Here is a 27333-nt window from a genome sequence, read left to right on the forward strand (position 1 = left end):
CTGTATTTCCCAGCCTCGTTATTATTCCAAGTTTCATTCTGTGTAGCTCTTCTGACCTATTTCTAGAACCCACCAATTCCTCCTTCAGTCATGTCTAATCTGCTGTTAAACTCATCTACCGTGTTTCCCCCAAAATAAGACCTAGCCAGACAATCAGCTCCAATGTGTTCTTTGGAGCAAAAATTACTATAAAACCTGGTCTTATATTAATTTTTGCTCCAAAAGACTCATTAGAACTGATTGTCCGGCTAGGTTTTATTTTCGGGGAAATATGGTATTGAGACCTTACTTTATTTTTCTAGCTACAATTCCTATTTGGTCCTTTTCTAACTGTGCTCTGTCCGTTTTTGTAGTTTCAGATAGCTGCTGAAATTTCCAAGCGTGGCTTTTATTTTGTTGAAACACTAAGCATCAGTGTTTTCATTTCTGCACAATTCCTATATATGGAATTGCCGTGGGTCTCCTTACTGTCATTTGTTTGCTTTCACTTATATTGCCTTATCTCTTTAAATGCTTCATTAATTTTTATTGTGGTTGATGCTGTAGTTGAAAAATTATTTATCACAATATTTTTGAGGTCTAGGTTGATGTTACAGTCAAGATTTCTACAAAGCATCTGGGATCCTCTGACTCCAAGTTTGAGGCTTGAGAACTACTGGACCCCCCAGAATGGTGGGAGACTAGGAGGCAGAATGGAATTGGCTGTTCCCTGATTCATCCTCTTTACTAGCATCCCCATCTTTAGCTGTCCTCAGATTCCAATTTTTTGTTCCTCTAGCTTCATCATTTGAGGCCCTTGAAACCCTCTCAGCAACATTTTCCCAGTGAGCCAAAGCCCCCAGGTCAAAGGCAGCCTATAGGTTTCTCTCTCTGGATTTCAAGCCAATCTTGGCCCTTTGATGCTTTTCAGATTTTTTTTTTCCTTTTTAAGTATGTCACCAGTTTTTAGAACTTGTAGCACGAGTTGGTCTGAAACACCCAGTCTACCATGATCTCTAGTGGAACCTTTTACCCACGGATCATTCATTATCACAGAACTCCAGCACACGACCTTACTGTACAACGGATAAAACCTCAGACATGAAGACTTCCTCAAATCCACACAGTCAGTGGTAGCAACAGGTTTAGTCTCAGGGCTCAAGACCAAGAATGACTAAACTCACCTGCATACGTTCTGGATGCAAAGGTTCGTTTTGCTCCTTTTGCTTGAGGGAAGGAGAGGACAGTCTTGCCCAAAGATCAGAGGATGGAAGTAATGACCTAGGAATATTCCCAACACCTTCATAGATTCCTCTCCCAGGCTGACCAATGGGGACGGGACTGGAAGAGCGCAATCCTTCCCATTCCTAAATCAGGAGCTATAGCCATCCCATGACCGCTTAGCCCTTAACCCTCAATGTTTCCTAGCACCGGTGGTAACTGAACCCAACTTCACATTCCCCTAGACCTACTTTATGAAAACCCTCTAGAACCAAGTCCTCTTCAGCCAGCCTCCTCCCACGCAAAACAAATACAAAGACACCCTCACAACAAAGACCACACCATTTATTTACAAAGGCCAGTGTGGGGGCTGAAGGAGGGAGGGAAGCCACGCAGACATCCTCTCTGGATTGCTTGGGACCCTTTCCCATGGGGAGGAAATTCTGTTCCTCGGGCCTCCATATTCTCAGCCGCGGGTCCTAACAGCCCTAACAGCCGGGCTAAGCAGCAGTGGAGGTGAAACAAGCCTCCTGTGCCCCAACAGAGCAATATCCAAATCCAGATCAAAGGCGCCACTGCCACCCTCTCCTTTCCTTGCTCAAACAGCACTTTCTGGCCTGGGGGAAACAGTGAAGAACTCAAAGGGCAGGGGCTCTGGAGGGAAAGACCCTCTACCATTCCCCGAAAGCAGTGAATGTAAGGGAGCTGGTCACAGCCCTGGCAGCTTCAGACGGGATATCCATACTATCCTTGGGTTACGCCACATCCAGGGGCCAAAGGGCCGAGCTCTCCGGGTGGTATGTATTATTGCCCGAGACTGGCCCTTCCGCCTACTTCTCTGGTGGGGGAGCTCTGAAGCAGACATCACCTAAGAATCCACCCTCCCACTTAACTCCCACACACGTGTGTGCATGCATGCACCACCAACCCCACACACACCCCAATCCACTTCATGTCTTTTGTGGGGGGCTCAAATCACTGGTACCTGAGGACACAGACAGGCCCTGGCTTCACGGAAATGTGTGTCAGATTGTACACGGCACATGTGTTTGAGGAAATGGAGCCAGTATGACCCCTTGTGAGCCACATGGTTTAGCTTCATTGAGCCCCTTTCAACTCCAGTTCCATAAGCATCTATCTCTAAGTGTCCTCTGCCAGGACTCTCCCGCCTGAAAGAGTAACTGGTGCTTCCGCTCCGTCAGTTCCGGCTGTTTTGCCCATTCCCTTCCTCCAAAAACCTCATGGCCTCTTCTGCACCAGCCTCCCCTGGGCTGGCCCAGGGCTTGTTAACTCCTGTTTGCAGGGCTGTCTTTATTTCCCTCTTCAGACAGGGAGACCAGGCATCTACCCTTGGGAGTCCCAACAGACCCCCTGAAAACGTGCTGACCAGACTAAGGGTGAGGAAGAACACCCCAGCCTGTTCCACCCGGCCCTCCTTCCGAGTATGACATCCTAGCGCTGGTTAGGCTGGGGCAGGGAGGGGCCGGGGAGAGAAAGAAGAGTTACCAGAAGTAAACACAAGAAGCAAACTCTAGTGATCCAGACAGAAGACCCTGTTCCAGTAAACCAGAGCGTGAGTCCCTCCTTCAACTCTGCACGGCCACTGAGAAGTTCAAAGACTGCAGGAGGCAGTTGTGGGGCCCATCAGCAAAAGTGTGAAAACCGTTTAAACAGCTCTGCTCAGGCAGAAGCAGGAGAGGAGAGTCTGTAAGAGAATGCAGAAGTAGAACCGAAGTTCTCAGAGCTACGGGGTCGGGGCCCACCGACGCCTCTAAAGCCACCCTGCTGTCTGGAAGGGACAGGGGAGAAGATGGAAGGGATAACGGGCTGAAGAGGGGAGGGAGGGGCTGACAGGAACCACTGGCTGGCATCCAGGCAGGGAGACCAGGAGGCAGGCCGCAGGATTAGGACAGCTGAGAGCCCAGGAGTCTCTCGATGGCCGCGTTGATGTCCCCTCCTGTGGCAATCAGGGCCTGTAGGTTGGCCTCGCGGTTGATGAAGCCCATGGCATTCAGTTGCTCGAGCTGCTGCTGGAATCTCACTTCTGGCGTCTGCACCTGCAGGGGACAGGCTTCGTGAAGTGGGCGCAAGACCGAGCGGGGCCTATTGGCAGCTGGGGGCTTCTGATGGAGAGAAGACAACCAGTAGGTCTTCTCGAACATCCTGAGTCAACCAGTGGGGCAGGGAGGCGTGGGTTGCAGACGGGCCAAGGAGCCCTGTGCCCCAAGTCACTAAACAACTGTGTAATAATAAGGCAGGGGTATCTTTGTTAAAATTTCAAAGTAACAGATAGGCCTCGATCAGCCTGTCTTCTTAATGGCTTTCCATCAACAGTCTGGAGGTTTTAACAGACACCCCAAAAGCTAAATGCTCTGCAGTCGATAAGGTGCATGCTGAACCCCTCCTGGCCACCATCACACATGCAGCCATCGGAAAGGCCAGGGAAGGGCCCCAGGAAAGACAGAACCTGTGTAATTTTAGCCAATCAACAAGCACAGTTATTAACAAAAAGAGAAGATTTTTCCTGTCTGACGCTCCTGTGAACGTCTCCTGGAAGTGTTTTCTGGGATGCTGAGGGAGGGCTAGCCCAGAGGACAGAAGACCCTCAGAGCTGGAAGGAGCTCAGACATCACAGGCCAGGTGGCCACTGACAGGAGAGTGCACTCCAGGGAGGGAAAGGACCTGCTGAGGGTCACAGAGGCCCTCTGACACAGAACAGAAGCGCCGTCCGGCCCTTTGTGCACCTTCTCAGTGCCATCCAAGGATTTAAGCCAGCTTAAACCCAGTCAGGCCTTGGCGATCACTTGGCCTGGCCCTAGCACAGACTGCCTCGCCCTGAGCTGGGCACACATTTCTGCCGAAAGGCTTTTCCCAGATGAGTCATGGAGGCCGGAGAAAGGTTAAGGGGCTCACCAAGGTCACCCTCACTCCTTCCCCATACACCTGGCCTTCACTTTGTGGCCCAGGGCTCTAGTCAGCTCACCTTCCAGAATCCTCCTCTCTAGTCTCAGGGATGGAGGCTGCTCTAATTAGCAAAAGAATCCTTTGATAGAAGCAGAAGTGGTATAAGACAGTGGTTAAAGTATAAATTCTGGAGCCGGCCTGCCTCGGTTTGAATCTTGGCTCCATTACGTACGTACCAGCGAGGAGCAAGCCACTGCACCTCTCTGGGCCTTCGTTTTCCCCTTTTGTAACCCAGAAATTATCACGAGGCAGTTGTGAGGAATAAAGGAATGAGAGCTTCTCCGTAAGCACATGGGAAGGGCTATTAGGATTCTCACCTCCATTTTACAGCTGTGGGAATGGAAGAGCCCCACCGGCAACTTGTCTAGGGCCGGAAAGTGCAGGCCAGGAGCTAACACCAGGTCTGGCTGACCAAAGCCTGCTCTCTATTGTGTCTCTGTTCTGCTGCGACCCCTGACACCGCCAGGCTGGAAGTGGCAGTCAGCCCCTGCCCCATGCCCTGTGTACCTGTGAGTTTCCACTTCCTGCCAAAAGCTGGATCATCTGCTGCATGAGCTGCTGCTGGGCGCTGGGAGCCCCAGCTGGAGAGGATGTGGCCGGCGGGGCTGGCGAGGAGGTGGGGGCCTCAGGCACAGGCCCCACGGTGCTGCCTGCCGAGGGCGCGGGCGTCCGGGACATCCCGAAGGAGCCGAGGCTGCGGGCAGGAGAGACCAAGAGGTGGGAGGTGGCCTCTGAGAAAGGGATGGGAACATGAGGTCCAGAAGGAAAAGCAGTTAGAGGAAACAGGAAAACGGACCCTCAGAGACACAATGGCTGGTCTGAGTGGTGGAGGGAGGGGTCGAGGGGAGCCGTGGCCAGAACCTCACTGCCCACCTGCCCCCACCCTCACCTGGGTACCAGCCCGGGGGCCTCGGTCTGCAAGGTCTGCAGCCCCTGCTGGATTTGCAGCAACGCCTGCATGGCACGGGGGTTGGTGAGGATGGAGAGAGACTCCGGGTTCTGCATCTAGTGGGGAAGGAGCAGAGAGGCAGTAGTGGGCAGGGGGCAGCCGCACCCTGAGGGCCCCCTGCAGGCCCACCCTCTGGGCTCAGGCGCCTCACTCACCTGCTGCAGGAAGACGGGGAGCTGCAGGCGGAGCTGCTCCTGCAGCTGGGGGTTCCCCGCAAACAGTGGCACGTTCACCATCATCTGCCAGGGTCAAGGTAGTCAGGGGAGGCCGGGGCCTACCCACCCTGGGAATTCCCCCACAGCCTCGCCTCGCTCAGCACCATTACCCCTGCAGGAGATCTGGCCAGACCCCTAAGTGTCCTGACAACCTAAGTGGGACAGTGAGAGGGAACAGAACACTCCAGGCAATGATGAGTGTCAGGAGCCAGGTTGCTCAGCCCTGCGTGTGATGATGACGAGGGCTGACAACCCCAAGGGCCCGGTGCCTACCCTGTGCCACGCTCAAAGCACTTCCTATGCACTGACTCCCATAATCCTCACCGGTCTATGAGGAACTGCTGCTATTACCAGTTTACAGACAAGGAAACTGGGAGGTTCCACGACTTGCTTAGCTCACACAGCTGGGAAGCAGGGGAGCCTGACCTACAGACACAGGCAGGCTGTGTCGGGGGTGTTTTGGCCCCGAGTAACCACACCCAATGCACACACACACCCCACCACCCCACCACCCCGGGGCCAGGTCCGTACCTGAGCGGCAAAGTCGGGGTTCTGGGCGAGCGTCTGCACCATGCTGCGCATGTAGGGGGCGGAGACCACGTTCTGCATCAGCTGGGGGTTCTCTGAGATCTGCTGCAGCAGGGCCTGCATTTCCGGGCTGTTGAACATCCCTACCCCAAGCAGGAAAAGAGAAACCAAACAGGAGAAAAGGGGTCCCGATGGAAACCAGCGGCCTCGCATCGGTCTACCTTCCTTTACACACTGAGTGGTGGCAAGACTCAGAAGGACAACGGTACAATGGCCACCCAGGTACCAGGCGTGGGCCAGGGCTCTCCTGACTCCAAGGTCCTCTCGCCCTGCTTTGGCCTGGCCCCTTTCCCATCTACCCTGCTAAGGCCGAGCCACTTGGAAACTGGGTCTGATTCCTGCCCCTCTGGATTGTTGCTGCCACGATAACATCCGACTCACAAAGGATCTGACGAAAATCACCAAGATCAATGGTTTTCGAACTTGTCTTAGTGGCAAAGACCCTTTCCTCAAACCAAATCCCACTCAGAAACCAAGTAAGTCAATGGTCTGGTTGGAGCCGGAGAAGGCCTGGAGCCTCTCTCACTTGGTCCTCCCTCATCCTGGAGATGGCCCAGACCCCCTGGGACTCAGGAGCACAGTTTGGAACCCAGGATCAGGTTCAAGTCCCCTATTTTATAAAAAAGGGAAGTGATGCACATAGAGGGAAAGGGACTTTCCCAACCGAGATGAGGTGTCCCCCAGGGTAGAGAAATCAGGGCATCTACCAAACACATCCCCAGGGTCATATGTAGAGTTCAGATAAATGGGGCAGGCCTCAGGGTTGAGCAGTGTGTAACCTGCACCTCTGTACAGGGCAGCCTACATATCCCTCTGCCCCAGCCTCACATGACCCCAGGTCTGCCCTGATTCCTCTCCCACACCCCCATTTCCCGTCATGCTGAAAGAGCTTAGGTGGGGTCTGGTTTATTCACGAGTCACTCCCGGGGTCACTCTGACTTAGGTCACTCCCGGGGACATCAGGACATGGCCAGAACCAACCGTCACCCTCTCAGGGGTGGGGCCATGACCCCAGGCTGCAGAGCCCGCTCTGTGGCTTCAATACAGTCTCACCTCTGTCTTCAATATTCTGGAGCACTGTGAACCCCATTCAGTCCTGGGCCTGAGGGACAGCCATGGGGACCCCACTAAGCTCCTTCCACCCCAGGACATACCTGACCCCAGGCTAGCCGCATTGATCCCAAAGGGGTTCGAGACTGTCGGGTGCACCTGGCTGGTCCCCGATCCTCCGGTGCCCTCCCCACCGGACCCGGGGGCCTGGGAGGTGGGGGGCGAGGGGCTCCAGGGGTTAGGGAGGGGCTCTCGATTCTCAGTCCGCAGAGGCTGGGAGGACGAGCTGTCGGAGTTCCCGGCCAGGGAAGAGAAGGGATTGTTGCCAAACTGGGAGGAGGGAAAGGTTTCGGGTTAAGGACTGAAACAAACCAGGGGCAAGGGCTCTGCCCTTTCTTTCCTCTCACCTGACAGCCTCCCCTTCCCCAGGAAAGGGAGAGAGATCTAAGAGCTCCGAGGCCCTCAGCTGGATGGGGAGCCCACAATGGGCAGCACCAGCCCCGTCCTGCAGGGTGGGAGCTGGCTGCTGCTAACGACTGACCCCTCCCGTCTTCCCAGTGGCTCTCAGCACGTGGTCTGCAGTCCCGTGTGCTCCAAAGGGCTTCACACCCACTCCCAGTGTGCAGGAGACCCTGGTCTTCCTCAGCTCCTCAGGGCTGGAGACAACGTGGGGCTCACCTTTGCACCCCGTTCCTGACACTCTAGGTGCTCAATGAGTAACTGTTGGCTTTTACATTAACCCTGAATTGCCCCAGCTTCCCCGTCCCCGACCACCTTGGTCCAATGGGACTCCCCAGAGCCTCTCCCTGAATGCCTGGGTCCCCTAGTGGGCTGCCCCTCCAGGGGCAAAATGGCACACATCCCCGGCTGAGCACGCCCTCCCTGGGTCTCCAATCTCCTCCTTCCCCTCCCTCCACGGCCTACCTCCCCGGACAGGCGGCTTCAGCTAAAGTCCCCCTCAGCACCAGCTCCCACTGTGTCACTCAGGGTCTGCACCCATCATATGGCGTGCTGTCCAAGGTGGCCCCTGGACCTCCCCTCCGGACCCGCCAGCTCCCAGGAAAGAAATCTGTCTAAGGGACGTCCCAGGCCCGTTTCCCCTCTCCTGAGTCCCCAGGTGGTCAGGACCTAAGCAGGTCTCTGAGCTGCCTCAGCGCCTCCCCACCATGGGGTTTCACATCCAGTCACGTTCCCTGTGTATTCAGAGTGGGTCACGGGAACCAGGGCTGATCAAGGATTGCCCTGCTCTGAGCTTGGTTCCTTTACCTCAGCAGATGCCAGGGTCTGGGCACCATAGCTTCAGTCTGTCCATTTCCAATTTCCTGTTCTGCTCACCGGCCTGGCACCCAACCCCTCCTAGTCCTGGGCCCTGTGTTCCTTCTCCTGGTGCACCCTAAGGACCAAATCTCTTCCTGAACTGCCTGTCGGCGTAACCGCTGCCATTTATTGAGCACCTACTATGTGCCTGCTACATTCATTTGAATGTTTACAGTATCCCTCTAATACACCAGTTCTCCAAGTGTGGTCCTAGGACCCCTGCAAGGTTCACAACTGTTTTTATAATTCCAAGATGTTATTTGCCATTTGCACTTTCCTCCTCCTGTGAGTACTGACTGGAGTTTTCCAAAAGCTATATAACGTGTGACAGCGCAACAGGGTGAATGCAGCATACCTGAGAATCCAGCTGTCTTATAGCTGCAAAAATGTAACGCAAGGTCCCTCTTTCCTCCGTAAAGTTATTTTCAAAAGAAAATGCTATTTATGTTCACATACAACGGATTTATTATTTTTAAATGAATTAATAGATATTTGTAAAATCTCTTCATTTTAATTTCAGACACAGTGAATACCAAAGCTCTCCGGGACCCGCAGTAATTCTTAAGAGTATAAAGGGACCCTGAGACGGAAATGACTGAGAACCACGGCTATAACATCCAGGCGCTGAGGCCCAGATCGGTAGGTCAGGCAACGCGCTCAGAATCCCATCACCAGGAAACGGTACCACAGGCATCTGAAGCCAGGTTTGCTGATGCCAAATGCTAAACCAGTTCTGTGCACTAAACCAGTGGTTCTCACACCTTAGGGTCCCTCAGAATTAGCTGGAGCGCTTGTTATAAGCCTCTCTCTCAATTACTTGCTTTTTTTTTTTTTTTTTTTTAGCTAGGTGAATGGGTTACTCTGATGTATATTTATTTTTAATTACTTAAATAGAATTTAAAATAAACCCAAAAAATCCTTTAAAAATTCAGAGTTGATCCCTACAAACAGTAATTTGAAAGAGCAATGCCAAAAGTAACGAAGATGCTATTGAAGATGATGGTGGGGTGGGTTTCATGCCACCGGGTGCCCAGGCTTATTAAGACGTGGTATCACTGCACCAACAGACAGACAGCCCAGTGGGGCTGAGTAGAGTCAGCAAGAAACATACTCATCTGTGGAGACCTGGTGCAGGACAGAGACAGCATGGGAATAGCATGGGCCACCCAAGACATGGTGTTTTTTCCTTTCCACAGCAAAAGAAATAACGTGAGCTGCCACCTTCCCACCTGAGTGCTGGTTAGGGGGTGTTCAGTTTGTGAAAATCCATCAAGCTGTATACTTATGATATGTGTATTTTCTGTCGCTGTTTTATCCTTCAATTAAATGTTTTTAAAACATTTAAACAGCAAATTAAAAATTATACGGGCAGCATGATACTATGTCTATAAGGTAGAAAAATATGCAAAACAATGCTATCGAGTATTTACAGCTACATGCATAGGTAATAAAAGAATCAAAATGACAAGCACCAACTCCGGGGTGGTAGTTAGCTGTGGAGGGAAAGAGAGCCGGACAATGGGAGAGGGCTAGGTGAAGGCTGCAATGCCATCTGTAGTGTCTTTTTTGCAAATATTAAATACGGCTAGGAAAATGTCCACAATAGCAACATTCATGACTTCTCAGGTAGGACAGAGGTGGTTGGTATATGAAAACAGAAGGTCTCTCTTGTATACTTTGAGCTCGTATACCTTTCCTTACTTTTAAAATAGCCTTTTGTTTCCACACACCTTTCAATTTTGAAACATGTAAGTGCATAAAGTATTCAGTGTAAAGTAAACTTTAAAAATAAAGAACCAAAAAAGGCCCTGAATCTATTAATACATATGGCAACACGGATACAGGGAAGGCTATTTTTATCTACATTGGTTATGCATTTGGAAAGAATTGATAAAGCATTTTTAAAAGCGCATATTCTCAGAGGCTGATTCCAGAGCTGGGGCTGGTAGGTAGCTCCAAGGTGAGGACCAGGAATCTCATCCTCAATAAGCTCTCCAGGTGACCCACCGCAGGTGACTCGGGGACCACACTTGAGACACTGTGCGAGGGTCAGCTGTTTGACCCCAAGCCCGCCCCACAACCTGTGAGCCTCTGGTGCAAGAGGTCTGTCAGGCCCATGGCAAATGCCCTGGGCTCTACACCTCACCCACTTCCCTGCGCAACGAACTCTGCTACCTTCAGCCCTTGTGCCTCAGCCCTGGACGACTTGGGACCATCCCTGGCTGTCACTGTGAGAACTGTTTTGGAGCCAAGGCCCACCCTTGGGGGGCTAGGGAAAGAAAGAGGAGTGGATAGCCCCCAGGCTCGCCTGTGTCAGGGGTAGGGAGTATGGAGCCCGATGCCCCTCACCACGCCCACCCCTACTTCCAGCCCCACCTGCTCCCGGGCGGCACTGAACATGGGCTCCTGGATATCCGTGTACATGCGGCGGAGAGCGTTGTAGCCCCCAGGTATGCTCTCCAGGTTGCTGAGGGCCCGGTCCTGGTTCCGCATCATCTCCTGCATCATGGCTGGATTCCGAGCAAGCTCCATCGTCTGGGGGAGAAGCGAGACAGAGGGCCCTGGAACCAGGAGTGTCGAGCCCACGAGGCCTGCATCAGGCGGGCGGGCCCAGCGCCTGCCTGAGGAACTTCTTCCCTGTGGGCATTCTGCTTGGCTTTTCCTAGCGAGGACAGTGATCCCAGAAGGGGTGAGGGCAGCAGCTGTCCTCCTGCAGGTCCAGGGGGTCCACAGAGTATTAGGGAGCACAAGAAAACTAAGCAAGAAGGGATCTGAGAAAGGGGAGGCTCAAGTGGGAATTCACATCCATCGAGCACCTATGATACACAGGCACTGCGTAAGTAATTTACAGAATTCAAGTCATTTAATGCCCACAATAACCATCCCAGGTAGATATTTATCTCCCTGTGTTGCAGATGAGAAAACAGGTTCAGTGACTCACTGCTGGGGACACACAGCCAGTCAGTGGTGGAGCCAGGTCTGTCCAACCAAGGCCATCCTGTGCTTCCGGTCAGTGACAGATTGGAGAGGGAAAGGGTTCACGCTAGGACAAAGCTACTAACACCCTCTCATCCCACCCCCAGGGCTCTGGCCTGACTAAAGACTGAGAAACAGGATGGAGGTTTTCTCTTTAGAGCCAATGGCTCACTCTCGATAAGGGGTGGTCTGTGTCAACTCCGGGGGACAGCAGTGCAGGAGAGAAAATGAGCATGACTTCTTCTTGTTCCCATGCAACTTGGAATGCCTTCCCTGTCCTTCTTCCCAAATTTGCTCCACACTTGCCTCTTCTAAGCACCCTACGTCTAAGATGAGACTCTGACTCGTAGTCCAGAAGCAGCCATCTGGAAGCATCCACTGAGTGACTGCCGGGACCCAGGCACTGTCCTGGACAGTGAAGAGGATACTTGCAAATCTCTGCCCTTATGGAACTTACCTTCTGCTGCGTCCAGCACGGTGTCTACAACTCAGCTGAGATAGTCTTTCCTTGTCCCCTGCTGGGCTGGGCCATGAGACGGAGCTCCCAGAGACCGACACAAAACTGCGTCCCCTGGGCCTCCCCTCCCCACCCAGCCCTGGGCAGCCACAGCACTCCCGGGACACTCTGTGATCTTTCACCCCCAGGCCTTTACACGTGCTGTCCCTCAGCCCTGGACACTCTTCTCTTTTTCTTCCTCTGGTTTATTCTTCCTTCTTTGGGTCTCAGCTTGGGTGACACTTCCTCTAGGAGGCTCCCTTGGAGCCCCAGGGTAGGATTAGGACCCCCCATGTGCTCCTCAGGGATCCCGTGACCAGCTCTGCGGTCGTGGCGACCACACTGTATTATAACTGCCTGCTGACTCGTCCCACTTCCTTTGACACCAGCAGCTCCTGCAAGGCCAGGCCGGTGTCTGCATCACTGGACTCCCAGTGTGCTACGGAACGCCTGCACACCCAGGTCAAGGCAGGACACGGTGGGACCAGGCCGGGCAGGCCCCGGAGTGCCGGACCCCCTGCCCCGCCGACGCCACACACGCACCCACCTGCCTCATGAGCTCGGGGTTATTGAGCATGTGGCTGATTTCGGGGTTGCGCTCCATCAGCTGCTGCATCTGGGGGTTGGCCATGATCATGTGACGCATCAGGTCGGGGTTGGACATCATGTCCTGGACCAGCGGGTTCTCCATGATCTGTGACAGCATCTCGGGGTTCGACATCAGCTGCCTCTGCATCTGCTGCTGCAGCTCCATGAAGTTGGCGGAGCCCAGGCCCAGGCTACCCAGGCCCAGGATGCCCCCAAAGCCAGCTGCGGGGAGGGCGGGGTCACAGTCGGCCACAGGAGCCCTGCCCCCACCTGGCCAGAGCCACCGAGTTCAGGTCTCCGGGATCCCCCCCCCCACCCCCCGCTTCTTGGTCTCCCTTTTCTAATCATCCCTGCTGCCCAGCCCAGACCCGCTGCTGGCAGAGATGTCAGCCTAGCGGGCTGAGCCCTCTGGTGGCAGAGGCTGGGAGCCAGGCACAGTCCTGACCACCGACGGCCTTCTGAGTGCCCCTAACTCCAATATGCTCACCCAGGGTCCCCCACATCCCCAGCGCTATTTCTCCCCTCACTCTGAACACTTAGCCATGCTTCCCTCCTCTGGGAAGCTCTCAGAGGCTAGCTTTCCTCCTCCATGTGGCTCAAGTACCCTCTCCCGATCAGACCCCTTGGTTGTCCCCCAACCCCCCAACAGGACAGTGTCCTCCTTCCTGAGGGCTTACAGAGTATGGATGCAGTAGCACTGGGAGGGCCCTCCCCAGTCCCTGGGGAGGGCCCCCCTCCACTGCTCCTCCGGCTTGCACTGCCAGCATCCGAAGTGGCACTGCCAGAGGTGGAGGGCTGGGCAGGGGTGGCAGGTGAGGCGGGTGTGGTGGAGGGTGCTGAGGCAGGGTCTGGAGTGGAGGGGGGAGAAGCAGTGGTGGCAGCCGGATCTTGAGCCCTGAGGACAGAGAAAGAAGATCCAAGCTTCCATGAAGGCGGGAAGAGGGAAGGCAACCCTCTCCGTGTTTGCTGTGCAGCTACTGCCCAAACCCACGCTGTGTCCTAAGCAACCCCGAGGCTGGGGTGGGGTGATGCCGGGGGGGCAGTTGTAAATCGGACAGAGGGAAGGAGCCAGCACCGGGTGTCTTCAGGGCATTCTGGGAGACCTAAGTCCCCTGCAGGTGAGATCACAGGCCTGCCTGGCAACCCACCCAGGAGCCACCTTCCACCGGCAGAGCTGAGTGATGGGCGAGAAAGTATCAGATGGGGCAAGGTGGGCCAATGAGAAGCTCGGCCTGCTCCTCTGCTGAACTTACTTCTGAGGGGTCTTGATGACCAGATGGACAGTGAGCCCATCCTTGATCCCGTGCTGGTCCAGTGTGTCCCCATCCTTGAGGATCTTGCCTGCGAAGATCAGGACCAGCTGATCCTGCTGGGCCTTAAACCTCCGTGAGATTTCCTCTTTGAACTGTGATCAAGAGGCAGAGGTCACTGTGGAGGCTGCCTGGGCTCCACCCATCAAGAGCCTCTGCCTTCTTCTGCTGCCACCTCTAGGTGTGGGCGGTCCACTCGCAGTCTTCACTCCATCTCTCCAACTGCCATAAGCAGCTCCTTTGTTAACCAAGGCGATGGACCAATGAGAGGCTCCTCCCTTAATCAGCCCAGGGCTTCCCACCCCAGGAAGCCCTTCTGCTACCTGTCCGTCCCCCCCAGTCCCTCTGCCCAGGTCCCTGAGGGTACTGCCTGGGCAGCACTCTTCAGCAGCCTTGGACCCAGGCCCAGTCTCCCTCAGCCTTCTCTTCTCAAACCCCCAGTTTCTCTTCCCTCTTCATTCCCAAAGTGCTTGTAACAACTACAACACAAGGAGCCCAGTTATTATACCGGCACCAACTATTCACGAGTTAAGAGTCTAGGTCCTATGAGATACACATTAGTCACCATCTCCATTAGGAAGACGAGGAAACTGAACAGCTGGGCAGGTAGGTGACTTGCACGCCCGCAGACCGGACTCAAGTCTCCACACCAAAGCCCAGGTTCTTAACCAAACACACTGCCTCTCAATTACAGCTGATTTCAAATCCAGCTTTGCAGGGAAAAGGATTTAAATTACGGAATATGGCCTTTTTATAAGGTTGGGGGTGGGGCGTGGGCAGCGAGGGTACTAAAGGCTGGCTTGGGAAGAGTTAGACGCCCAAATCTATCAGCGCCCCCAAACCAAACCTGCGCTCCAAAACCAGTGCACTTGCTAAGCCAGGCAGCTTCCAGATCCCTCCCTTCCAACCAGATGGCCTATCTTAAGCCCCGCCCATGTGAATTTCTGGAGCAGCCACAGGGGGGTGGCGAACCCAGGCAACGCTCCCTCATCGGATACGTTTTTATTGAGCACCTACTGCACACTGTGTAAATCCCGGAGGGCTGAGAACCAAACGTAACCACCTGGATTGGAAAGCGCAGGAAGGATCTGGGCAGAGGGAAATCCTCCCCCCACTGCCGGGGCGCCGAAGAAGGCGGGACGTCCTCCCAGGCGCACAGTAGGCGCCCGAGGTCTCCGCGGCGTCCCCCGCGCGCTCTCCCGGCTCAGCACCATGCCCGGCCCCCACTCTGCCTCGGCGCCCCGAACCCCTATAAGTAACACGGCGCAAGCCCAGGGTCCTTGCCCCTTCCCTGCGCAAGGTGTCCCCCTCCCCTCTCTCCACCACGCCCCCAGTCCAGGCCACAAGGCAAACCCCGGCCTCCCTTCCCCAACACGCGTGCCACGCTCCTCCAACTTACCCTCGCAGGACGCCCCTGACCCGCCTCTCCTCCCTTCTCGCTCCTCCGAGGGCCGCCTGGGCCCCCGCCCTCCTCTCCCAGGCCCTTCTTTGCGCCCGGCCGTCCCGAGCCACCCCCCTCTCTTCGCGGACCCCTCCTCCGCGCTCCCCCCGACGACCGTAGTACCTCCTTGACCGAGGCTCGATCGCAGATCACAATTTCCTCCTTGTCCTTGGGGGTCTTGACGGTGACCCGAATGGGGGGCCTCGTCTCAGCCCCGCTCGGCTCCGCCATGCCGCCGCCGCCACCCGGCCGCCCGCCAGCCCGCTCCGGCTCCTCCTCCTCCCCGCCCGCCCCGCCGGCCCGGCTAGGCTCCGGCGCCTCCAACACTCCCCTCTCCTCCCTCCCCTCCCCAAGGCTTCACCGCCCCCTCCGGACCAGCCGCAGCCACAGCGCCCCGGGCGGACTGGGGGGGCCACTGCAGCAGGGTCCGCCCAGGGCCGAGCCTGGGGTCCCGCAGCCTGGTCTGGGCCTCGCTGGGCGGCGGCCCCTGGGGCGCTCGGGACGGGGACGAGGCGAGTCCCTCACTGCTGGGGTGAGGGGCGAGCGCCCCACGGGAGACCACGGCCCATCCGAGCGGGCCAGAGCTGAGCCGAGGTCCCCTCCGGCCCAAAGCATCCCCTGCCCCCACCGCGGGTCACTCCCGCTCCGGGACAAAGGACTCTCTGTGTCGCCGCTTTATCTCCGTCCCCTGCGATAGCTGGTCTTTCTCGAGAAGCCCAAATCCTTCTCAGGCCTGGGGCCTCTGCCGACTGGGAGGATGCATTTTCCCACTTCTGGACGTCCACCTAAAATCTCATCTCTAGAACTGATTTCATTCCCCCGAGGATCGTGGCCTGAATGAACTCTATTAGGTACTGTTCCAGCGACCTGGGTTTTGCCTGCATGGCCTTCCCGAGCCTTGGTTTCCTCAATAGTATCTATGGCTTCATCTCACAGAATTGTGCATAATGTAGAAAATTGCTTTGAAAAGCAACCAAAGGTGTGCCTAACAAACACAGGGATTTTATTTTTCATTTTTTAAATTACTGAGTCGTGGATTGTCAAGCGGACATGACTTTTCTCTCCCCGAGGGGGTTAAATGTCCTTCCAATACCGCCAATGTCCTTTCACTCCCGCTCTTTTCCCCCACAACCGCGTGGTCTCAGTGGAAAGGCGAACTATCGTTCCCAGGATGCCTCACGAGGCCTCAAGGAACTACAATTCCCAGTCCCCTCCGCGGTGGAGCGGGGTTGAGTCACAAACTACGAAGTCAGGCGGAGAAACTACAACTCCCAGGGCGTTCCGGAGCAGCAGGTCAGCTGAGCCACCGGAAGGGGCCGGCGGAGGCCCGCAGGAGGCAACTCGGAGGTCTGGGTGCAAAAACCCAGGTTTGGGAGCTGCAGGCATGCTACGTCCCAAGGCTTTGACCCAGGTGCTGAGCCAAGCCAACACTGGAGGTGTCCAGAGCACCCTGTGAGTGCGGACCGAGGACCCGAGCGACGAGCACTGGAGTCGGGCAGCGCGCGGCTCTCCGAGGGAGGGGTGGGGACACATCTCCGGGAAGGGAGGAGGCAGAGTGGGCAGCCGCCTTGGAGGGCCCCTCTCGACAAGGGAAAGCGACGTGCTGGGTGCTCTGGGCACGTTCTAGGACACACTCAACCTAGACCCTTGCTTTCTAGAAGCGCCAGTGGCGGGAGCTGGGATGGGAACCCAGGACTCTTACTCCCCATCCTGAGCACGTCGCTGCCCCTTCCGGTTCCTCGCCAGGCTGCTGAATAACGAGGGATCTCTGCTGGCCTACTCTGGTTACGGGGACACTGACGCCCGGGTCACCGCCGCCATCGCCAGTAACATCTGGGCCGCCTACGACCGGAACGGGAACCAAGCGTTTAATGAAGACAATCTCAAATTCATCCTCATGGACTGCATGGTATGGAGAGGGAAGCCACTTCCTCTGTCCCCCAAGGGGATCCCCGGTCCCGGCTGGTTGGAGGGGCAGGATCTCGGGAAGAGTGCTAAGAGTTGGCCCGCAGCACCATTTATGATAGGCAGAAATCACAGTGGTGAGGAAGGAGCCCTGGACCCCGGGTCTGCCTGGGGTTCTGGTCTCAGCCAGCCACTTACCGTCTGTGGAACCTTGGGTAAGTTACTTAACCTCTCTGAGCTTCCTTATCTCCTCTCTGAGGTGGAAACAATAACCCCCAGTCCCCACCTCACAGGGCTGTTGTGAAGATGAACTAAAAGAGTGGGTATAAACTGTAGAGTGAGGTACACACAAAGTGCTGTCATGCCGGATTCACTGACTCACAGAACTATGAGAGTCTCCAGACCCTTGTTTAATCCCTTGAGGAAGAAAAAAATATGTCAGTTTAAAAAAATAAGATGTTAGTTTTCTAAAAACGCAATGGAGAAAAATAAAGCAAGGAAGTGAGATAAGGGTGGCACGCGCCAGGGACAATCTCACTGAAAAGGTGACATTTCATCACAGATTTAAGGAAGTTGGCAAGCCGTGTGGCTGTCTGGGGCATAAACATTTCTGATGGAGGGAACAGCAAGTGCAAAGGCCCTGAGGCAGAATGGTGCCTGGCCACAGATCAACAAGGTAGATGTGGCTGGAGTGGCATGAGAATGGGGGAAGGATCATAGGTGATGCCGGAGAGACAGCACAGGGTTCCTAACACACACTGGATACCTAGTGAAAGTTTGCTGAACTGAATGGAGAAGGCCGCAAGAATGAAGGGTTTCCACTGTAACTCAGCTACCTGCCCCTTCCTTGCCCCCAGCCCAGCCAAGGATGCATTCCAGCTCAACTCATTACTCCTGGGTGCCCAGCTCAGACCTAGTGCTATAGGGCAATAGCTTTCAAACATTTGACCACAACCCAGCCATAAGAAACACACGTGATGCCGGAGCCCAATACACACAATCACCCACTCAAACAAGTTCCCTTACTGCATGCAACGCACTTCTCTTCATTTCTCTTCTTTTCCTTCCTTTTTTCTTTTGATGCTAATCAACCTTCTTAATTAGTCTCCTAACCCGGACGTCAAGTGTACAGTTTGAAACACATTGCCATTGGAAAAGAGGACTAGGAGTGGGGTTTCTGCTCTCAAGCCCCTTATAGTGTCTTTGAGGTGAACCCATAATAATAACATCGCCCATTAGAATAGCCCAGAATTCCTTCCCGTGTGCTAGTACCCTCAGCAACTGGGATGAGGTAGGGGTTACAGAAAGAGAACCGAGTTTCTGGGAGATTGAGTTTTCTGGGGTGACTTGGTTCGTGGCTGTGCTGAGGCTGGAATCTGGGCACAGGACCCCATGTCCAGGGCTGCGGCCAAAGCCCCCAGCTGAAGCTCCCACCCTGCCCGGGGCGTGGAAGGAAGACAGTCTGTCTCACGAGGAGCCCGTAGGGAAAGGGGGCTCAGGGTGCCAAGCAGAGCCTCCCATCCCACGATGTCACCCCCACCAGGAGGGCCGTGTAGCCATCACGCGAGTGGCCAACCTACTGCTGTGTATGTATGCCAAGGAGACCGTCGGCTTCGGGATGCTCAAGGCCAAGGTCTGTGTGCTCATGGCTCCGCCACCTGGGCCCGGCCCCCGTGCTCCGTCAGTGTCCACTCCCGTCCCCACCGCCTTCCTGGGTCCTCATGTCACCCAGTCCCTGTCCACTGGGGCTGGGGGCTGGGTGCTCGGTATTGGGAGTCGACCTGGATTTGGGGTCCCTTTCGTGGCAGGCCACATGTGGGACGATTTCTCCTCCCCGTCCCGCAGGCCCAAGCCTTGGTGCAGTACCTGGAAGAACCCCTTACCCAGGTAGCAGCGTCGTAAGGGGCACTGGTGGAAGCTGGGGTCAGACAAGAGAGATGACCATTGGAGGGGCAGGGCCCCCTGGGGAATCCTTCCTGGAATGTGGGGGGAGGGGATGGACTTTGTTTTTTCCAAGAATAAATTTCAGTCCTGTCTTACGTCTTGGTTGCTTTCTTGGCTGGGAGGAGTCGGGATGGAAAGGAGCAGGACTGGCTTACAGGTTTCTTCATGTCCTGCTCCCCCACCAGGGTCTCCAGTGGAGTGGCCTCACCTGGCCCTCGCCACTCAGAATCTCACCCACCTGGTTGGCAAAATCTTGGAAGTGAGCTCCGAGGAACAGGGCCAGTGGGCGTCATATTGAACAAAGAGCATATAGAGCCAGGGAGTTCAGTGTCCGTAGGTCCCGACTTTGGCAGGGTTGCCTTTCCTACTCTTGGGGTTGGGAGCGGGCCACCCCTTTCCTCTCCAAGGCCTTCACATTCTGACGCGTACCTCCAGCTCTCAAAGCCCTCTGCAGACACCATTGCTTTCCGGCGATGCCTCAGGTCCTGGGCAGGGATCTGAAGAAACCAGAAGGCCTCTCAGGCCTTCGTCTCCGCACCCTGGCCCTACACTCGCACCCCTCACCCCACCTGGCTGTTTCTGTCCAGGTCTCCCCCTACCTGTGTCCTTAGAGCAGGTGTGGGTGGGAAGCTGCCAGCCCCTTTCCCAGTGCTGTAGAAAGGGACCCATTGCAGGGAAGCCTGTAGGTTGCAAGTTCCAGCTCCACCCAGGGTGAGAAACGCTGCCCCTCCCAGGCCCAGAGCTGTCTGGGAGGGGCAGGAGTTGCCGGGCCCAAGATGCAACTCCCAGAGCTCTGCGCACAGATGGGTGACTGCCACCCCATCAGCCCTTCCTCTGGGGCCCCCAGTAACCACCCACCAGAGGCTCTAAAGGAAAAGCAGGAGGCCAAGCCGGCTTCTGCTCCCTGAGGGGCCTTGTCACTTACTGGCGGCTGGGCCCCCCTGGGCTGCAGGTGCTACGAGCCTAGCGCCATGCACTCGGTCCTCAGCTGTCTCTCGGAAGGTCCTGTCTGCCCCAGCTTCCCCACTACCACCCCCTGGAGCCTGCTCACCTCATTGCGGGAGCCTAGGCTGAGAGCAGACACCCAACCTGTCTAACCTGTCTGACGTCATCGTCTCCACCCACCTGGGCCCCAGGTCTCCAGTGCCCTGCTCTTCCTGTTCTCAGCTTCCGTCCTCTCAGCTTCCTTACAGCACCCCTACCTGCCAGAGCGGAGCGTCCCCAGGCCTGGCCTGGCCTGACATAGGCCCTCAGTTCCTCTGGCTGCCCGGAAGTTCCTTTACCCCCAATGAGAGGAGGGGTGGATCCAGGTCTCAAGAGCTGAAGGTTGAAGGCACTGAGCCAACGCAGAGACAGTCACCTGTGTCCCGAAGACACTTGTACCCTCTTATGTGGAGCCGAGATGGGGAACGGGACCGAGGAAGATTATAACTTTGTCTTCAAGGGTGAGTTGGGGTTCGGAAAGAAAGAGGAGGCCAGAGAAACCCAGAAAGAGACCAACAGAGCCAGAGGCATAGCCTCCTATTTTGTTTTTAATCTCTAACCAGGAATCCACCCTCTTCCCCCCGCCCCCCACCCCCTGGGCTCATCTTTTGGATAAGAAAGAAAGCTGCAGGGAGCTGGGAAGGTCTGGTGTCTGGGGTGGCCCGAATGCTCTACTGTTGTAAATAATGTGTTCCTCTGTCCCTAATAGTGCCCGTGAGGCTCCTCTGCCCCGTTCCTAATGCCACATCCCTAGGAATAGTCAGCCACTGCAGCAGAAGGGGTGGAGGTCAGACTTCAGAGAGGACTTCCCTCAGGCAGACTTAAGGGGAGGAAAGTCATTTTTCTGGACAGATATACAGAAAAGGAGACAAAGGAGGGTCCCGCTCTGTCTGTCATGGGGCGAGGTGAAGATATAGGGAAGAGGTGGTGAATTGGGAGCAGGGGCTGACAGAACCCCGAGGGCTCCTGGGGCCGTGGCCTCCTCGGTCTGTCCCTTGGGACGTAATGCCAGGCACTGGGTTCAGCGTGGCTGTCCCTGAAAGTGTGCACGTGTCTTTCCTGCTCTTTATCTCAGCCTGCGTCCCGTCCCCCCCTCCCCCGTTGTTCGCCACCCCCACCTCCTCACCTCCTTCAGGGCAGGGGGGCTGGCGGGGCTCTGGTTCCCTGTCCAGCCACCCCACCCCACTGCCTCTCCCAGCCTCAGCCCCGCCCTCACTGGGGACTCAGGCAACTTGAGGTTGGGGAACCTGTACTCCCAGCATCTTTCCCAGGAAGAGAGACAGGGTAAAGGTTAGCAATAGTCTAGGACGATCACACTGTTTCCCCGAAAGTAAGACCTAGCGGGACAATCAGCTCTGATGTGTCTTTTGGAGCAAACGTTAATATAAGACTCAGTCTTATTTTACTATAAGACTGGGTCTTGTAATAATGTAATATAACTAATAAATATAATGTATTAATGTAATATAATGTATAATAATATAATAAATATAGCATAATAGCAGGTTTTATATTAATGTTTGCTCCAAAAGACTCAGTAGAGGTGATTGTCCAGCTAGGTCTTATTTTCGGGGAAACACGATAGTAACTACTGTTTATTGAACCCTTACCGTGTGGTAGCCACTGGCTCATTAGTCACCACAACAGCCCCCAAAGTTCTCTTTCATTTTGAAAGCGTAATGGTCAGGAGGCAGACTGCCTTCCGATTTCAGCCCTGCCACTTAATACCTACTGCAGGTTGGGGTCTCCAGAAGTTTGGGATGCAAGATGCTTATTACGGATCAACTCCAGTGAAAAGAAGGGGGAGGGAACAGGATTGGGCAGAGAGGGAAGTGAAAATGCAAGACAGGGTCACCAAGCCTTGGCCAATGGGCCGGGAGCCCCGTAATACCTTTGCCTTGCTGGGGCCCTGGATGCAGGCTGCCCAGGGGGCGTGACCTCAGGTGAGGCAGCTGTCTGCACGATGCAGGAGGAGGCAGGTGCTGGAGGAGCGGGCAGCTGGAGGCTGCCTGCTGACTGCACTCCCTGGGCTGGGGCAAGTCCTTCCTGGAGGACACATCTGGGCAGCACGCCTGTGTTTTTACCGCACTAGCTATGTTATCTTGCTCAAGTCATTTAACCCCCCCAAGCGCCTCCTTCCTTTGTCTGTAAAAATGCAGTGGTGGAACTAATGGTACTTGCCTGTGGCACTGTTGCGAGGATGAAGTGACTTCATATGTGGAAAGCCTCTGAGATAAATGTTAACAACTAGATCTCCATTTCACAGATGCAGATGAGAGACAGGTTATGTAGCTTACAAAAGGTCACACGGCATCACAAGCCCTAGTCTGTCTGACACCAAAGGCCTGAGGATAAGGCTAAGTGTTCACCCACTGGCCAGATGAGTGGGGATGAGCTTCCCGGCAGGGGAGAGGCAAGAACACACAGACACACAGACACACACACAGACACACACACACACACACACACACACACACACACACACACACACACACAGCCATACTGTTCCCAGCTCTTTCCTGCCTTACACAAATAAGTAATGCCTTAAGTTGGAGGCGGGTGCCTTTCTAGGTTTTATAAACAAGGAAACAAACCCAGAAAAGGTGAGCCACTTGCTCAAGGTCACGTAGCTAGTCAGAGGCCGAGTGGGAACCAGTCCCTGGGCACCAGCCTGCCTTCCCAGAACCACCCCGGGTGACTTCTTCTAGTCCTGCTGCTCAGCTCAGTGCCGGGCAGTGTGTGGGTCATGCTTACATCAGCACCCACTCAACCCCAGCGGCTCCCTGCCCCTGAAAACCTGAGGGTAACCGCACTGACCCACCAACCACAGTCATAGCAGTAACGGTTTTGCACGCTCACCACATCCTGGCAATGTCTCATTTACTTCTTGCAACAACCCACAAGACGGGTACTAGTGTTATTCCCATTTTTCGGATGAAAAAGGTCAGAGAGGTTAAATAACTTGCTGAGGGACACACACAGGTGGTGTAACACCCAGCCCCAGGGTCTTCACCTTGCAAGACTGACCCTGCTAGGGGACAACGGGATCATAGCTTCTTACACATTCACCTCCGGACGTGCCATGTGCCAAACTTGCTCCTCACCCACATTCCTAGTCACACCTCTGCTCCTGTGCAAACACACACCCCAGCCTCTCACTTGTGCTCCCAGCTCATGTACAGAGAAACAAGCACAACAACGTGTCCCCTAGCCGGGAATGTGCACCCTCCCCCAGGCCTGCCATCCCTGTGCAGTCACAGACCTCCCCACGCAACACCCACGAGCAGCCCCCAGACATCACTCAGCCCGGAACCCCAGGCTGACTGCAGCCTTGTCTCAATGGACAGACCTGGGAACTTGAAAGCACCAGACCCTTAGCCGCGTCCAGCTCCCAGCCCTTCTGCCTCGATGGACTCAGCAAGCCCAGCAGTGAGGAGCCCCAGCTCCCTCCTTGGTCTTCTGAACTCAGCTCCCCTTTGCTGGCGGGCAGACCCCGGGGCTCAGGCAGGCTTGGGCCATCTGCCCAGCTCAGCCCTTCTCTCTCCATTCTTCAGTGGTGCTGATCGGAGAGTCTGGCGTGGGCAAGACCAACCTGCTGTCCCGCTTCACGCGCAATGAGTTCAGCCACGACAGCCGCACCACCATCGGGGTGGAGTTCTCCACGCGCACTGTCATGTTGGGTACTGCTGCCATCAAGGCTCAGATCTGGGACACGGCTGGCCTGGAGCGGTACCGAGCCATCACCTCGGCGTGAGCCCCGGGCTGGGGGTGCTGGGGAGGTCAGGGGACACCTCCGGAGGACAGGTGGGGCACAGGAAGCAGGGCACACAGCCATGTGCTCCCTGCAGGGACCGCAGGTCGCCACAGCCCTGGCTGAGGACACACCAGTACTGTGAGCCACACAGAGTCTGAGGCCAGATCTAGTGATTCTGACCACTGGGACCCAAAACAAGAGTCGTTGCCACCACAGCCTCTGCTGTGTGCCCAGAAAGGCGCAGGCACCTCACATTGGGCATTTTATGCCATCCTCTGGGTACCATGGCCGTGAGGGGCTGCCATTACGAGGCCCAAGCCCGTGAATCCAGGTGGAGCTGGGATGGGGCAGGTCCGGGGACTGAGAGCGCCCTCACAAAGCACTGCAACCCTCACGGTCTAACCACCAAGGTGAAGGGCTGGACCCTCCACTGCATTTTACAAAGACTCAGAGGACACACCGGAAGTGTGTCCTGACAGACACCACAAGGAGAGTATCTCCCAGCCACTGTCAGACCACATGTGAGAAGGGGGGTCTGTGTGTGTGTGGTGGGGCAGCGCCTGCCAGGGGCTCTTAAGGGGTCGCTCACCTGACCTCTATGAGCCTCAGTGGACTGAGTCTTCAGTAAAATGGGAGCAGTTAGATGTCACCATCAGAAGAAGCTCCCGCTGGCTCGAGGACCCGGGCTAGGTGCTTGTGAGGACATGTCCAGTCAGGGCTACTGCTCGAGGGCAGTGTTTAGCTGGCCCTAGAAGGACGGCCACAGGAGCAGACGGGCCTGTGGGTCAGGCAGCCACGTGAGGCAGACCTTGGAGGTGGAGCATCCAGGAGCCCAGGTCCGTGCTGGTGGATGGCAGGGGCTAAGGTCAGAGCCAAGGACCTGAGGAGGCAGAGGGGCCGTGAGGAAGGAGGGAGCCAGTGGTTGTAGGGCAGGGAGGGGAGTCTTCAGAGGCTCCAAGACCCGTGTTCTGAAGGCTCCCAGTGTCAGACATGGGGTGGGCGTGGGGCCTCCGGCTGCCCTGTCCCGTGTTGGGTCTCTGGACCTCAGTTTTCTATTTCCCAGTCTCTGGTACTCATCTGTGGCTTTGCTTTGAGGGCTGTGCTCGGGCTGGGCCCAACCACCTGCCCTGGCGTCTGTCTACCCCTGTACCCCACACAGGTATTACCGTGGTGCTGTGGGGGCCCTCCTAGTGTTTGACCTAACCAAGCATCAGACCTACACTGTGCTGGAACGCTGGCTGAAGGAGCTCTACGACCACGCAGAGGCCACCATCGTCGTCATGCTGGTGGGCAACAAGAGTGACCTCAGCCAGGCTCGGGAGGTGCCCACCGACGAGGCCCGCATGTTTGCTGGTGAGGGCCTGCCGGGCCCCAGGCTGACCCCTCCCCCCGCCCGCCCAGCCCCCGGGCTGGCCTGCCCTTCCTCCATGTCCTGTTCCACAGGGCTTCCCAGCCCTTCCCCTGGTGACCCTGTGTCCCTCGCGCTGTCTCACCACTTGCCTGGAGATTGGTGTGATGGGCACTTCTTTATTTTAAGACAGTGCTCAGAGCTCAAATGTAGCATCAGCCATCTCCCATCACATTTCCCCCTGGAGTCCTCTGAGGTTTAGAGGCAGCAAGATACAGTGGTTAAGGGCACAGGCCGGGAGGCCCATGGCCCTGCCTGATGACGCTTGTCCAGTTACTAGACATAGGACACCAAGCAAGGTCTTTGTCATCCTCTGTGTTTCTGGGCCGCGGTTTCCTCCTCTAGAAAACGGGATAGTGTACAAACCTACCTCACAGGTGGTTTTATGAATTAAAGGAGCGTCACACGCCAAGGCTTAGCACACAGTGAACAGCAAGTGTCATTCCCTTCGCTTTTGACCCCACAATTACTGGTGTGTTTCCTTTCCTGACAGAAAACAATGGACTGTTGTTCCTGGAGACCTCAGCCCTGGACTCCACGAATGTGGAGCTGGCCTTCGAGACGGTCCTCAAAGGTCAGAGCCCCTGCCTCCATTGGGCACCCCATCGCACCCCTGAGGCCTCCATGGGCAGTGGAGGAACGCAGATGCCCAGCCTCGCCGCCCCCACTGCCTCCTCAGTCCCTCTGTGGACCCCCAGCCTCCTCAGAGCCTCCCTAGCACCCCCGGCCCCCCAGCCTGGAGCTTAGGGAAGGAACCAGAAGGCCATACTTCCTGGGGAGCCATCTTAGGCCCTCCCCACCCAGACAAGGGACGCGAACTCCACTGCCTTCGGGCAAAGCCTCCTCCAGGTGTGGCCAACCTGTACTCAGAACGTGGCATGTGGTGTGTGTACAGGACAGGGAGCACGGGCTCCACACCTTCTGACCTGACCCTTGCCCTCTGCGCCCTCAGAGATTTTTGCAAAGGTGTCCAAGCAGAGGCAGAACAGCATGCGGCCCAACGCCATCACCCTGGGCAGTGCCCAGGCTGGGCAGGAGCTCGGCCTTGGCGAGAAGAGATCCTGTTGCATCAACCTCTGACCTTCACCCCGGCCCCCAACCCCACTCCAGCTGCAGGACCTTCGCTGCCCTGTGGTTCCAGATGCCAGCCTGGCCAGTTCCCTGTTCACAGCCCTGCAGAGTTCTAAGCTCTTCACACCCCCATCTCTCTATTATCTGCCCTCCAACATGCAGACTAGGGCCCTCAAATAAACTGTTTTGTACCAACGCCTGGCTATGCTGCCTCCCTCAACTCTGGCCCCTCCCTCCCGCCTCACCCTCCTTCCATCTTCCCCACCATCCCCACTGCCCCCCAGGGCCAGCTGCCTCTGGAGTCCTGTGGTCTGGGGACAGTGCCAAAGGGGTGGGAGGTGCTCACCCTTCCCTCTGCCAACCCTCAGGGCAGGTGGGGGAGGGAGGACAGCATGGCACAGAGGGGGTATCTGGAAGGCGAGACAAAGGAAACCATCGGCGGGCACCATCTGGTGCCCAGGGCCCTGGTGCCAAGAACTGAGGTCACACCAATGCCAGGGGTGAGGGGAGGAGGCAGGGGAGACGTAAGAGAGAAGGGGGTGTCAGAGCCAGCCCAGTTTGTGTGTTGGGGTAAGAAGGGGGTTAAGCCTGGGCGGTGGGCGATCCAAGTCCTCCATCCAGTTTTCTGCCAGACCCAGAGAAGAGGGGGAGTGATGTGTAGAGAGGACTGAATCTGGTGGGAGTGAGTGGGGAGGGTCTGTCTGTCTCGGGCCCCTTCTCCAGTAAGCCCAGGAGCTGGCTGTCCAGGCAGGGTGTCGGGCACCCTGCCTTGCCTTCCCGTTTTGCAGGGTCTCGTGGAAGGGGGTCTGACTGCATCCCCAAGAAATAGAAGGGGTAAGTGGGGACTTGTGGAGAACAGACAAGAGGAGCCATCCATGGCCTCCGGGGTGAGCAGAGGCACCCAGGATTAGCCTGCAGAGAACCCCCAGCTACAATGCCCACATGCAGAGAGAAAAGCCAGAGCCTTAAGTAATAATACTTTTAATAAAATTAAGTTCTTAATAGCACATTTAATACATTAACCCTCCCCTTCTTGGTTTCTCTGCATTTTGTGCAACATCACTTTGACTCGGTTATTCATGGGTCCGTTGTTTCCCGCCTTTATTTTGCTTTTGAACTATTTTTCCTTGGTGGATTTGTATGTGTCCTCACTAGATGCCTCAGAATAAGTCT

General features: G+C 55.8%; 3 protein-coding genes and 1 long non-coding RNA gene across 5 annotated transcripts; 2 read left to right on the forward strand and 2 right to left on the reverse strand.

Annotated features, from left to right (window-relative positions):
- Positions 1-1524: 1524 nt before the first annotated feature.
- UBQLN4 (ubiquilin 4) lies at positions 1525-15434 on the reverse strand. Of its 2 annotated transcripts, none has more exons than XM_019711123.2 (11): positions 15218-15432; positions 13597-13748; positions 13021-13238; positions 12303-12565; positions 10660-10818; positions 7071-7296; positions 5860-5999; positions 5269-5352; positions 5054-5169; positions 4672-4858; positions 1525-3257 (listed from the first exon to the last, which is right to left on the reverse strand). In XM_019711123.2, the coding sequence occupies exons 1-11, from the start codon at positions 15323-15325 to the stop codon at positions 3105-3107; spliced, it is 1806 nt and encodes a 601-aa protein (XP_019566682.1). In that variant the 5' UTR covers positions 15326-15432; the 3' UTR covers positions 1525-3104. The 2 variants fall into 2 exon arrangements, 1 of the variants encoding a protein (XP_019566682.1); XR_012491800.1 differs by having other exon boundaries at positions 3121-3257; positions 4672-4895; positions 15218-15434.
- A 933-nt stretch (positions 15435-16367) lies between these two features.
- Positions 16368-19038, forward strand: LAMTOR2 (late endosomal/lysosomal adaptor, MAPK and MTOR activator 2). Its single transcript, XM_019711126.2, has 4 exons — positions 16368-16546; positions 16841-17003; positions 18543-18632; positions 18845-19038. The coding sequence occupies exons 1-4, from the start codon at positions 16479-16481 to the stop codon at positions 18899-18901; spliced, it is 378 nt and encodes a 125-aa protein (XP_019566685.1). The 5' UTR covers positions 16368-16478; the 3' UTR covers positions 18902-19038.
- A 144-nt stretch (positions 19039-19182) lies between these two features.
- Positions 19183-19997, reverse strand: LOC141568625 (uncharacterized). Its single transcript, XR_012491803.1, has 3 exons — positions 19869-19997; positions 19543-19594; positions 19183-19440 (listed from the first exon to the last, which is right to left on the reverse strand). It is a non-coding gene; the product is annotated as an uncharacterized LOC141568625 (long non-coding RNA).
- Positions 19437-26356, forward strand: RAB25 (RAB25, member RAS oncogene family). The gene is made up of 5 exons (XM_074319022.1): positions 19437-20388; positions 23482-23677; positions 24841-25034; positions 25583-25663; positions 26042-26356. Exons 1-5 carry the CDS (start codon positions 20346-20348, stop codon positions 26167-26169), a joined length of 642 nt encoding a protein of 213 aa, XP_074175123.1. The 5' UTR covers positions 19437-20345; the 3' UTR covers positions 26170-26356.
- The last annotated feature ends 977 nt before the right edge of the window (positions 26357-27333 follow it).

This window comes from Rhinolophus sinicus, linkage group LG14 (genome assembly GCF_036562045.2).
Source record: "Rhinolophus sinicus isolate RSC01 linkage group LG14, ASM3656204v1, whole genome shotgun sequence".
Lineage (NCBI taxonomy): Eukaryota > Metazoa > Chordata > Mammalia > Chiroptera > Rhinolophidae > Rhinolophus > Rhinolophus sinicus.